At 41.8% G+C, this 12253-nt stretch overlaps 1 protein-coding gene across 9 annotated transcripts in view; it reads right to left on the bottom strand.

The window, feature by feature from the left end:
• LOC125720726 (prominin-1-A-like) overlaps positions 1–12253 on the bottom strand; it is a 52207-nt gene that overhangs the window by 15256 nt on the left and 24698 nt on the right. For all 9 annotated transcript variants that reach the window (XM_048996520.1, XM_048996515.1, XM_048996517.1 and 6 more), the window contains exons 4-6: positions 4181–4301; positions 3634–3697; positions 2234–2323 (exon numbers count right to left, since the gene is read on the bottom strand). In XM_048996520.1, coding sequence (XP_048852477.1) covers positions 2234–2323; positions 3634–3697; positions 4181–4301 — 275 coding nt within the window. The remainder of the gene's footprint in view (positions 1–2233; positions 2324–3633; positions 3698–4180; positions 4302–12253) is intronic.

Genomic DNA, 12253 nt, shown 5'->3' with positions numbered 1-12253 from the left:
ACCATTGGTGGTACATTAATGCTGTTTGTACCTTTGGGATGTTCCTCAGAGTCTATTTCTGTACCTTAAAAGGTACAATTACAAGGGTACAGCCCAGTGACAAGTGTCTTAGCTGAAGTGTAAGTGGAAAGTCACACGCAGATTTTGTTCTTTTTCTTATTTTAGTCTTTATTTGACTTATTTTAGCAGTGTGTTACACGCGATGGCAGGTCTGTCCTGAGACTGGAAGCTCTCCATCTACTGGGCCGGGTCCTCAGTGACCACGCTACACGCCGTCCTTTTGTCTAATCCTGCCCTTTACCTTTGGACTAAAAAAAAGCTATTTTTTTATTCAGAGATATTTTAACTTTTCGCACTGCGCTCCCTGCTGCAATGCCACGACACTGAAAACACACCAGGCTCATAAACCCTGATATAAAAATAGTTACATTATGTTATTTATATGTTATATAAATAATTTACATTTACCTTTAAAAACTTATTATTAGTTATTTATATTTAATAATAATAATAATAATAATAATCGATACTTTATTGATCCCCGTAGGGAAATTGTCTTTACGCCTCCTACAACTTCCTCTTTTTTCATAGAGGGCTGCCACCCGTAGCGGCGCCCAGGGAGCTGGGGGTTAAGGGCCTTGCTCAAGGACCCACAGGCTGAGGCTGGGTTTGAACCTGCGACCTTCTGACACAAGGTATTACAAGGTAATAAATCTGTTACATACATGTAAATACGTGTGCAGACTTGCCTCAAATTGAAAATCTCATGCCAGCCAGCTGAACAAAGTTGGCATCCCTGGTTTAGGCTCAGTAGCCTAATGATTTACTTTTTTTTCCCCCTCAGATACCGTCATATACCATATACTGGGGTGAACTGTTCAGAAGGTATGACGGTACGAAAAAACTGGTACCACCCAAGCCTACGAGGCAGGTTGACAGGTCACAGCACTCGATGGAAGTGCGGCCGGCGTTACCTTTGAGAGCCCTCTCCACTTTGGCTTGCAATGCAGCAGAGTGGAATGGAGAAATGGAAATTACAAAAATGAAACATCAGAATAAAAGGACAAGGCCTACCGTGAGTATGCAAGGGCTACCATGAGTATCAAGGCCTACCGTGAATATACAAGGCCTACCATGAGTATGAAGGCCTACCGTGAGTATAGAAAGAATTCCCATGTTACGCTAAAAGATTTGAGCTAAGCAATCTACCACCTACACACACACCCACAAACACAACAGACATGCAGTACATCGTGTTTACATTTGATTAACATGATATCTTCTTATACATCATACCTTCACACTGATAGCGGCTATATCACTAACAATACACTGTCTACATAAGATACAAAATAAATGATAAACTAACACCTTGAATCACTATCTTAGTGTTGAATTAACCAGCCATAATACACAAATACAACATCGCACAGAATGTTAAACTTGTAACATGAAATAGAAACATATGAACCGTAACGGCAGAAACGAAATACAATAAATTGAACAACAAAAGAATGCCAGGAATAATTACTTAAATAAAAGCCAACAATAGTTATTATGTGCTACTTACTGCTTGCAAAACTGCAGTGATTTGCAAGAGCAATTCCACATTGATTGCATTTAAATTTATCACCCTTTCTGACAAGCACTTCCCCCTAGCAACCCCCATGTTAAATAAAAGACATACTGGTTTTCTAAGATTGAATTTCAACTCATAACAAGGTTTTCTAACATATATTTATCAGTTAAATCATCCGCACTACCATATTCCACCTTTAATTCATAATAGTATTGACATAAATTTTAAAACCAAAAAGGAACATATATTGAAATGGATAAATAGAACATATGAGATTGTAAGATAAAGAACGTATGAGGTTGTTTCTAGTACAATAAAACATGGGTTTTATTATGGGTACACATGACAGCAACGTAAAACCAATTATTTAACTAGTTTTATATTGCTATATAGGCAGTGTTGGGCAGTTCAGGTCCAAAAGCTACAAATCCAGACCAAGTTTTTGTTTCTACCAAGCAAGTGAGTCCTCTGTGACTGTGACTCTTTATGCTCAACTGGTTGGTAGAAACAAAATCTTGGTCTGGATCTGCAGGTTTTGGACCTGAACTGCCCAACACTGTAACTAGCCAAAGTGGTGAGTTTTGGCGGGGAAAAGGCACATTCTCCTCAGAAACTTAATTCTGGCAGGACTGTGCGAGAGAGCTGTGGCTGTACCTTCAGTCACGCTCAGCACACCATCGAGGGCAGGGAGGACCTCTTTGCCAAGCTGACTGTGAATCCCATTACCAAGCAGGGCCCCAATGTCTGAAGGTGCGAAGAGACAAGCATAATCTCATTACCGACACAGGTAATGAATATCACATGATGTCACATGACATTTTAAAATTTTTATTAAACACATATAACATATTACCAATTATCACTAATCAAACAGATATTTCCTCCTGCCCATCTGAACATGATAATATAATACTTTGTAAACACTGTTGTCTCAGACGCTATTAGGATCCAGAATAATATTATAAAGGTTCATGCCACTGTGGAATAAATGAATCCAGGCACACAAGCAAACAAAATGTGTGTAAATTCTTCATTTGAGTCTCTGGGGCGGTACTGTCAAGAAAAAAAATTGCTCTAGTCTGCAGCAGGACTGCGTACAGAAAGCTTGCTTGTATGCTTTGAAAGTCTGAAAAAGAATCTTAAGACTTTTTGAAGCTGCAACAGAGAATATGCAAGAAAAGAGTTTTTTTTTTCTTATGTAAAAGACACAAACATCACAAAATGGGGCATCAGCTCATCGTGATTAAGGTTGCCTGGTCATTTGCAGAAACGTAACTGTGAGAGCAGCATGTAGGAACAACCAAAAGAGGCGACAAATGTTATCAAATACCAATACAGACAACGCTGTGGAGGCAGAAATTATTTAGTTATAATGTAAATTTTAATGCAATAATGTGTACATTTTTTATTAAAATGAACAGATAAAAAGAAATATTTTTGTCAGTTATGTTGGCCATATAATAATAATAATAATAATAATAATTGATACTTTATTGATCCCCGTAGGGAAATTGTCTTTACGCCTCCCACAACTTGCTCTTTTTTCATAGAGGAAGTTGTCTGCGAAGGGCTGCCACCCGTAGCGGCGCCCAGGGAGCTGGGGGTTAAGGGCCTTGCTCAAGGACCAACAGGCTGAGGCTGGGTTTGAACCTGCGACCTTCTGATTACAGGTTTGTAATACAAAATGACTAAAATGTATTTATTTAAGTAAAGGCAATAGGTATTTCTTTCAAATACTGGACAAAAAACACCATGAACAGAATGCATCATTGCATTTGAATCGGCTCTTTCAGTCAGTTACCAGTCAGTTTAATGAGAATATTCCCAGAAGTCAAGCGATATGCTTTCATTTAAAAATGCATTGGGACTCCCGAGGAGGCTCAAGTGTCAACTTGAGAACATTTGAAATGACCAACCTGATAAAAACAGTCTTTAAGACAAACAAGGCGACCAGGCTGATCTGGCCCAGCACTTATAAAGCATCAGAATGCAATGTGGAAGTGGGGTGGGGGGGGCTGGCTTACTGGCTCATAAAGACGCTGTTTTGTACTTACTGTCAAGGTCAGATAGGACTTTTTTCTTGACTACAGTGTACTGCGCAGTAACATAGTCAATTTGCTGAAACAGAAACAAACAGTTCAGCCAAACAGTGAAGTCAACGAAGAGGAACAAAACAAGGTACCCACTAAGCTACAGGAACAAATTTTCAGAGGCACAAGTGAGGAACAGAGAATTTATCGCTATAAAAAGTACATGAATAGTCTCTGATAAATACACGGTACTAGCAACCTAGGAACTTCCCACTCTCCCTTTACAGGACACACATACATCCACAAAGATGCTGCTGATTATTATGGACTGTGTTTGGGGTCGAGAGGACAAGCAGATTCATATGAAACATCTACTGAAGGGAGGAGAAGATGTGTTAGAAAGTCAGTGATAGGCTAGCATGGGAGGCGGGGCTAACAATATGCAAAGGAGTTGACAAAAACAAACATTAGACTGACATTTCAGGCCTGAATACCCCACCCACTTACATTATGCATATTTATATCACTTCCTATAAAAATCATATGAATCTCCACAGGCTGGACGCATTACCACTGGAGTGTCATTGGCAAACAGCTTGAGGTCTTTCATGTTGGTGTCGACTAGCCTCTTCATGCTTTTGACATGGGAGCTGAGGTTCTGATTGGCTGTGTATGCACACAGGACCCCCAATCTGAAAGAGAAGGACCCACCCAACACAGGCCTGTTCAGTTAAGTTCAGCATGCATTGTGAATGGCTATGTTCTTACTGTACCGTCTGTCTGGCTCGTTGCTCTGGTGTTGTCATCACATGGCCCTAAATTCTCTTTAATTCCATATGAGCTCTCCCACCGTTTTGTTTCAGCCCATTGGCTTTCGGCTCCAAACGCTTTTTCTTACTCTCCCGGAGGCTATGAAAACCCTAGTTTTAAATGGAAACTGGACTGAAATGTAGCTACAACGCTCTGAAATGCAATTTCCCCTTCAACTCATTCTCTGCCTCCCCTAAACTCTCTGCTGACCTGGTGTGTGAGTGTGTGTGTGTGCAAGTGCGTGTGTGTGCGCTATGGGTGGGGGGGGGGGGGTCTTACATCCAAAGTCCAAATTCCAAACAAACCATTTTCTTTTTTCCCTTTTATTATATAATGATTCATAGTGTTACATTATATATACATGTATATAAATTGTATTATCATATATAATATAAATATTAACACTTAACGTTAACTTCATCTTCCTAATGCCTTTATTTTGCATTTGTAGAACAATCAGTGCACCTTCATAATGCATTCATAGAACAATCAGTGCATCTACATAATGCATTCATAGAACATTCATAAGCAGCATGTAAGTATAGTTTAACCTGCTGTAATATACATTAATAACAAACATTATACAATCATATCATTATGTTTATTATAGTCATATAATGCGTGTTATTAATGTATGCAGTATTAAAGCTGTTAAGGTATGTTAGGATGTTAATGTATATTTACATGCTGCTTATGAATGTTCTATGAATTCATTATGAATGCTTTATGAAGGTGCAGTTAATGTAAAGCATTGTCATATAAATTATTATAGAATTGCAAATGTGGTCTCTCCTATTAAATACTACAGAGCATTTTCAACTCCACAACAGTAGGGGGCAGTGTAAGCATGAATAAAAATGATCATTTATCTGATCATCAGCATGAATCACGGTTACGATTCAGAAAATACTCTGCTAAGTTTTGGTTCAGATCACTTTCCTTTTTTCTAGGGCACCCTTCTGCATTTTTAAAGCGATTTGCTTGCCCTTGTGTAAGGCCCTCATGAGCATCTCCGATTTGCACAGTGAGGTTTCTGGACACTATCTCCTGTTTTACGGTATGTAAGAGATAAAGAAGAATAACGTTTTTAAGAAATGGCAGGTAGAGCATTGTGGTAACGTCCATGGCGCTCATTGGCCAGACCCAAACAGTTGTTATATCATACTTCTAACATCCAGACTCAATGTCAGTACGTGTGCCATGTGTTGAGAGAGCTGAGGTGCTGTGAGAGGGTCCTGGAGGAGCTACAGGGATGCAGGCGGTCAGGTGTGCTTCCAGTCCTGGGATGTCCTGGCACCCAGGACAGGTGAAGAGTGCATTAACCTCGGAGAGCCATACTACCTATCCAGCATTCAGATCAAACCCACCGGCACTGGAGTCTGCTGTTGCTTACAGCCTCCCACACCAAAGGCCCTCTTTCCCTTGACAATAGGAGTCGTTCTTTTAAAAGAGAACATCCTTTCCGTAAGCCGACCCTTGTGTGTCTGCCTAACAGAGGACAGAGAGCAAGAGTGATCTGATAAGAGATCAGCCCCACGGGCCTGCACTTAGCCCGGCTGCTGCTTATGAGGAATGTAACGTGAAGACGCTCGTGTTGTCAGTGGGGGCATTTTTAAGCCACGGTTGGTGGAAGCTGAGAGAGTAACAGATACGTACTATAATCGCGCCCTCAGCTTTGCCTCCCGCTTTTACGTTCCTCTGCGTCCTATATAAAGAGCTTGACTGGGAACATTCAATTTCAGCTACACCAGTCGCAAAAGGCCAAGGGTTTTACTCTGAGGTTGTCCTTTAAATAAGATTGTAAAAAGTGCAGTTAATGACGTTTGTGGGAATCGTTTTGCAGGCTGATGGCGTGGCTAGCATCGCGCCCTCTGGGTCCGCGGCGTAGATGAACGGCCGCTGAGAGACAGGAATGCGGCCCGGTGGCGAATCCACGGTTGAATGGGAGCAGGAACTGAAAGGAGCTGCACAAGGGGCACTGTCTACCCCAGGATGTCACAAAGAGCTATTGTGGGGTCCGTGCTCCGGCTGGGAGCCCTGTGGTCACCACGGACCTGAGCGGGGTCGGCGAAACAGCCCGGCTCCCGCACAAAGGAGCTTTGATGCTCAGGGCAAGAGCATTTCAAAATAACAGGCCATTCAGGATGGGGGCTCTTCCCAGCACCATCCCATAACTGTCGAATGTACCGCGGAGCAGCACCGAATTGCATGGACATTTGGAAATGTGATGTGGGAACGGCCTTAAAGAGGAATTACGTAGGTTGTGCAATTAGGATTATGTAGACCAGGGGTGTCCAGGTTTTCTATCCTACCTGTCTTCTAATGAGCCGCACCTGCTTTCAGGTAGCGTGATCATAAAGTAGGTAGAACAGAAAACAGTACTGGACAGTAGCTCTCCAGGAACAGAGTTGGGGACCCCTGTTGTAGACTTATGTAAACCTAATGCTATGGATCTTTGACTGTGTCCAGAAGGTTGTGGGCTCACATCCCATGGCCAGCTCAGTAATCATATCACTACTGGACCCTTAACCCCAACTACTCTAGACATGCTGGGTAAAGCCTGACCCTGTGCTCTAACCCCATGCTTTCCTCACTTGTGTGTTACTTCCAACAAAAGTGCCTAGTAAATATAAAAATGTGGCTCTGATAGGTAGGAATGAAAATTGCTGGCCATTTCAGAAAAGCAATTTTTCATTAGGCAAAGAAGCACTAATATGCCATTCAGTATTTTAATAAGAATGACTACTTGGGGAATTATAATAAAATGAAATCAGACATAATAATGAAATCATTAATGATTAACAGATGACATTGTGTTACGGTGAATGAATTTTTGCAATGGTGGTTTGAGCTGACAAAAAGCAGGCCTAGATGGTGATCTGCCTCTATCTGCAGATATTGAGAAATTAGACACAAATGTGACAACCTTATTTCAATTATTTAACAGATGCTTTTATCCAAAACAAAAAAGCAGGGTCAGTCAGTCCCTGGAGCAATTGGGATTAAGGGAAACCACTGTGAAACCACTCTGCTTGCCATGGGATTTGAACTAGTGACCTTCCGATTATGGGCATTGAGTTCGAATTCATAGAGCCACACGCCATCCCTTTCTTGAAGTGACATATTTAACAGTAAATTTATTTAATGCTAGCAAACTGCTTAGTCTTTAACTGAATAGGGTGAGGTGTGGTGGGTGGCTCAGTGGGTTAAGACTCCACATCTCGTTTGTTGGTTCGAATCCAGTGGGAGGCAGATATATCACCATTTGACCCATAATCCCCACTACTCCTGGGCGTTGGCTAATCCTGACCTCAAACTTTAGGCAAAAGCATCTGCTGAATGAATAACTCCTGGTTAGCCGCAAAAAGGACTCACTCATGGGAACAACGGCCTATCGCCCCTAGGAACAGAACCCTCCAATCTCTTTTGCTAAGGTATGCCTAACTATCGCTTCATTCATTACAGTTAAGTTGCCCCCAATGTGCCTTTCACAAAAATGCTCCTTTGAGTGCCCAGCTAAGATCTCCTCTCTTATTAAGACTTCCTATATTGAAAGCTCAGCTGACAATAGCCAATATGTGTGAAGGGGCCAGACCGCCCTGAGGACCCTCTTCAAAGGAGGTGTATGTTCTTCTTGCCGGCTACGATGCCATTGCGGTATATTGGCCTTAGGAGGGGAGCGAAGCGAGGTCTGGGAATGTGACAGCATTCTGGTCACCAGCCAAAAAGAGAATCACCTCTGATTCAGAACCGGACTTGATTAAACTGGGATGGAAATCGTGGGAAGAAAGCAGGACCCAACCCCCCTCCCCCAACCCCAATCGGCGTTCTTAAACGGTCCGGTCCTGGCAGCGCTCGGAGTGTACAAAACCCAACAATGACATAAACTAAATATTTAATCACCCTGAACTATCCAAAGGGCTGCCCAGCGGGATCTTAAGCCCAGCGGGAGCTTAGCTGTTAAGTCATCGATGTCCGAGAGAGAATGACCTCCACTGGGCAAGCAGACTGAAAATAACACGTTTTCAAGAGGAATTATTTAAACATTCAAACATCATTTTGTGTAAATGACGTCGTAATGGATTGCCACGCGTTATTATCAAGTACCTAGGGGCAACTCTGGGAAAGGCACTGTATAAAAATGTATTAAACCTGTGTGTGTATATATATATATATATATATACATATGTGGATTATGTTTATATTATATTGTGAGGACCAGCTATCCCCCACAATGTAATAAAAACCTGTTTTTTGACGTAGTGGGGATCATTTTTCAGGTCCCCACAAAGATCTGTGAATGCAATCAAACAGGTAAAAATGCCAAAAGTCTCATATTTTGTTTGGTTACTTATGGTTAAGGTTAGGGCTGGGTAGGGGTTAAGGTTCTCTTGTTGTGATTAGAGTTTTCTCCATAGAAATGAATGGAGAGTCCCCACAAAGATACAATTACAAACCTCTGTATTTGTTTGTGTATAGCTACTCTTGAAGCACACATCTCCAGTCAGATGAAGTCTTAGTGTATTAGTGTATTATTAGGGTATTAGTGAGAATAGCTACATAGTACATGTAGATGCACAACAACGACGGGCTTGTGGTTTATCTATGTGTTTCAGTAATGAGGCTTAAATTCTAGTGCACCAAGTCTGCTTGTCCTTTATGTAAGACGGATTCAGTCTAAATGCCGCATCAAACACCTGCCACTTCTTCAGTCCCTCGTAATTACACCCCGAGTCGATATTTCAAAGCGTCACTCTTCACAGCATATAGAAGCCCAAGGTGTAACTGTAATACTTAATCTCTCTGGTCATCTTTCATCACGATATACTGTCTTACTGGTCCATTCACGACACGATCCTGAACATCGAAAGAAAGAAATCACATCAAATTAGCAATTATGCGCACAGAAACATAAAGAAATGTACTTAAGGATAATTACTTATTCAGCTGCTCAGTACAAGAATTTAAATAACAATGATTTTGCATGCTACACAGCAATGACAAGTAACAAAATTAAACTGTAGATCTGAAAACAACAGTTCATGGCCCATTGAACAAAAAACTTAGTTGCAATAGTCTTTTCACTACAAAAGTTTAGACATAAAATTTGCACCAAAAGTGACAAGTGAAAATGTAACTGTACGAGTGTTTTTTTTGTTAATGACCTCATTACCGTTTTTAATCCGCGTGCAAATTCTCCACTGTTTTGAAAGGCGATTTTGACATATCTTACTCAACACCTAAACATCCAAACTCCACCATCATTCCACGGCTGTGTGTGAAGTTGGCAAACATCACCTTTTGCATGAGACGTGCCTTAATAATTTGTGCATGCCGGCAGATTGACAGGTACTGGTCCATGCAGTTTTAACATGTGACCAATCCATTCAGAGCGGGCTGCGATTGCTCATCAAGGAATGGGATTATAATTTAGACGTGCTTTGGTCACCAGAGGGGCAAGGCTGAGGCTTTCGGCACCTGATTCAAGCCTCTCTGCGCAGCTGAGCTGAACCCTGGGGAAGCCCCATCTGGCAACCGCAGAACCAAGGTGAACCGATCACCTCCTACGGAAAGAGGACCCTTCACTGCTGGCATATAAGAAAGAAATATCGCTTTGCACCTGAGACACCCAAATTAGCGTAATACTGTACTTCTAAACGCCTAATTTCACAATACTCCCTAAGCACGGCTCATTATATTTTATTTATTTGTTGTTGCTTTTATCCAAAACAATTCACCTTTTCTTTTGTACAAAGCACAGTCAGCCTGTCCCTGGAGCAATTAAGGATGAAGGGCCTGAATCAAACGCCCAACAGCAATATCACTCAGCAAACACGGGGATTTGAATCAGCAACCTTCCAAACACATATAAAGCATCCCTGCCCACTGAAACACACACCACCCCGGGATAGAATTCCCACCCCCAGAATCCTCGGAGCTGCTATCACGGACCAGTCATGTCGCTGAGAGGCCTTCAGCTTACGGTGAGTTCCATTTAAACCGCGAAGTCAAAAGTTCAGGAATTTCCCCGGGAACGCCCCTTGAAGTCAGCCCAGACTTCCGAGGTAAATGCAGTATGGAAGTCTCCCACCATGAGCAGTGACAACGCCCAGCTCAGAAATCTGATCATTCACCTCTAGAAGAGAATTCACTGCCTGGTGTATCTTACAGGGTGTGCCGATATAACATACAGAGCCATTAATGGACAAACTGTACAATAAAGCCAAGCGAGGAGTAATATAATACTTAAAGAATTGCATCAGTAATTTCCGGTCGACTAAAAATACAGTATAACATTTTTAAAAACATGCTAAATTAACCGTGCTGTGCAGCTATATTGGAAGGTTCCTAAATAGTTTAATGAATAAATGCATAAAAGAATGAAATGTGATTGTTTTTCCTGTAGACACATGAAGATGTATTAGATCTTCCCACAATAATAATTTGTGACTCGTACCTGACCTTTGCTCTAAACACATCGGTGCGTATTTCTGTGTGACTCTTCAAGCTGATGTCTGTATGTTCTGCCTACCTGTAGGTCCTGCTGCTACAGCAGTCTTATACTTTTTCTATGCAGAAGTTCCCAACATCTTGACTCTGAAAAGAAACATTCTTTCAAAGACTGCACTTTGATTATGCTGTGATAACATTGGTACGTGCCCAAGCAAAATCTTACCCATATGAGAAAACACGCTCTGTATGCCGAAAGACAATCCATGGCAAAAACTGCTGTTCCTTTAATACTGAAGACCATGCATAACAGTCTGAAATCCTTTTAAACGGTTTATGTCTACGGCGGAAAGCTGACAGCTCTGTTTCCCAGGAGTGCGAATATCATCTACACGTATAAGCAATCTAAGCTGTTTTGCCTGTTAGAAGAGTGACATTATAACTGTATGAATCCACGGCCTCAGTCCGCAGAGCAAGATAAATGCTAGAGAAAGCTTCCTTAGCTCACAGGAGCATTGCTCATCCAAACATAATGTCAGCGATGGTACCGTAAGGCTAACAAAGTGAAGTTCATCATCCTCCCTGAATTTACAGATGAGCTTAAATGCAGTCTTGGTTGGGGGTGTCATTACATCAACCTGAGCTATCACGAAACCGAAGCTGTTTCAATTGTCTCTTGGCAACAACAATGACGAGGGACGAAATAAAATGCGTTTCGGTTAGCAGTGTCGCCTCACACCTCTGGGACCAGCCCTGACTCCATGCGCTTGGAGTTTGCATCTTCTCCCTGTGTCAGTGGGTTTTCTCCAGGGACTCAGGTTTGCCCCCTACTTTCCAAAAACATGCTAAGATGAATTATATATATATATATACCAAACAGTGTGAATGTGTGTACACTTCAAATGGTTGTTGCCCCCATCTTGGGTTGCTCCCTGCCTTACGCCCGTAGCTTCTGAAATGGGTTTCAGATCGCCCTGACACTGAATAAGATAAGCAGGTACAGACAATGATCAACGTCCACCAGCTTCACTGCAGGGAAAGTTGTTTTGGCACTGCATGAACCAGAAGGGAAGCCAGCAAACACCAGCAGAGGTCCGATACTCCCAGCACTGTATGAGTCAAGATGTTTCTCATTCCACGCTTCAAATTCCAGCATGTTGCATTTCACATTATAGACAGCAATTACAGCAAGACGTGCCACTCAGCAAGCTGTTTGCTTTGGTATTTCAATTTACCTGTTTACGAGTAAAGCAGGAGTTCACGTTCTTTTTAAGACACGCGAGTCTGCAGTGAATACGCAACGACTTATTCCATATTAATTCGCACCTAATTTGGCTGGTAAACAAAAAAATAATGAAAAAATATATAGATGAAACAGATGGGT

Source organism: Brienomyrus brachyistius, chromosome 25, assembly GCF_023856365.1.
Source record: "Brienomyrus brachyistius isolate T26 chromosome 25, BBRACH_0.4, whole genome shotgun sequence".
Classification (NCBI taxonomy): Eukaryota; Metazoa; Chordata; class Actinopteri; order Osteoglossiformes; family Mormyridae; genus Brienomyrus; species Brienomyrus brachyistius.
Note: the sequence above shows the minus strand (reverse complement) of the source record. Positions and strands in the feature narration are given on the sequence as shown.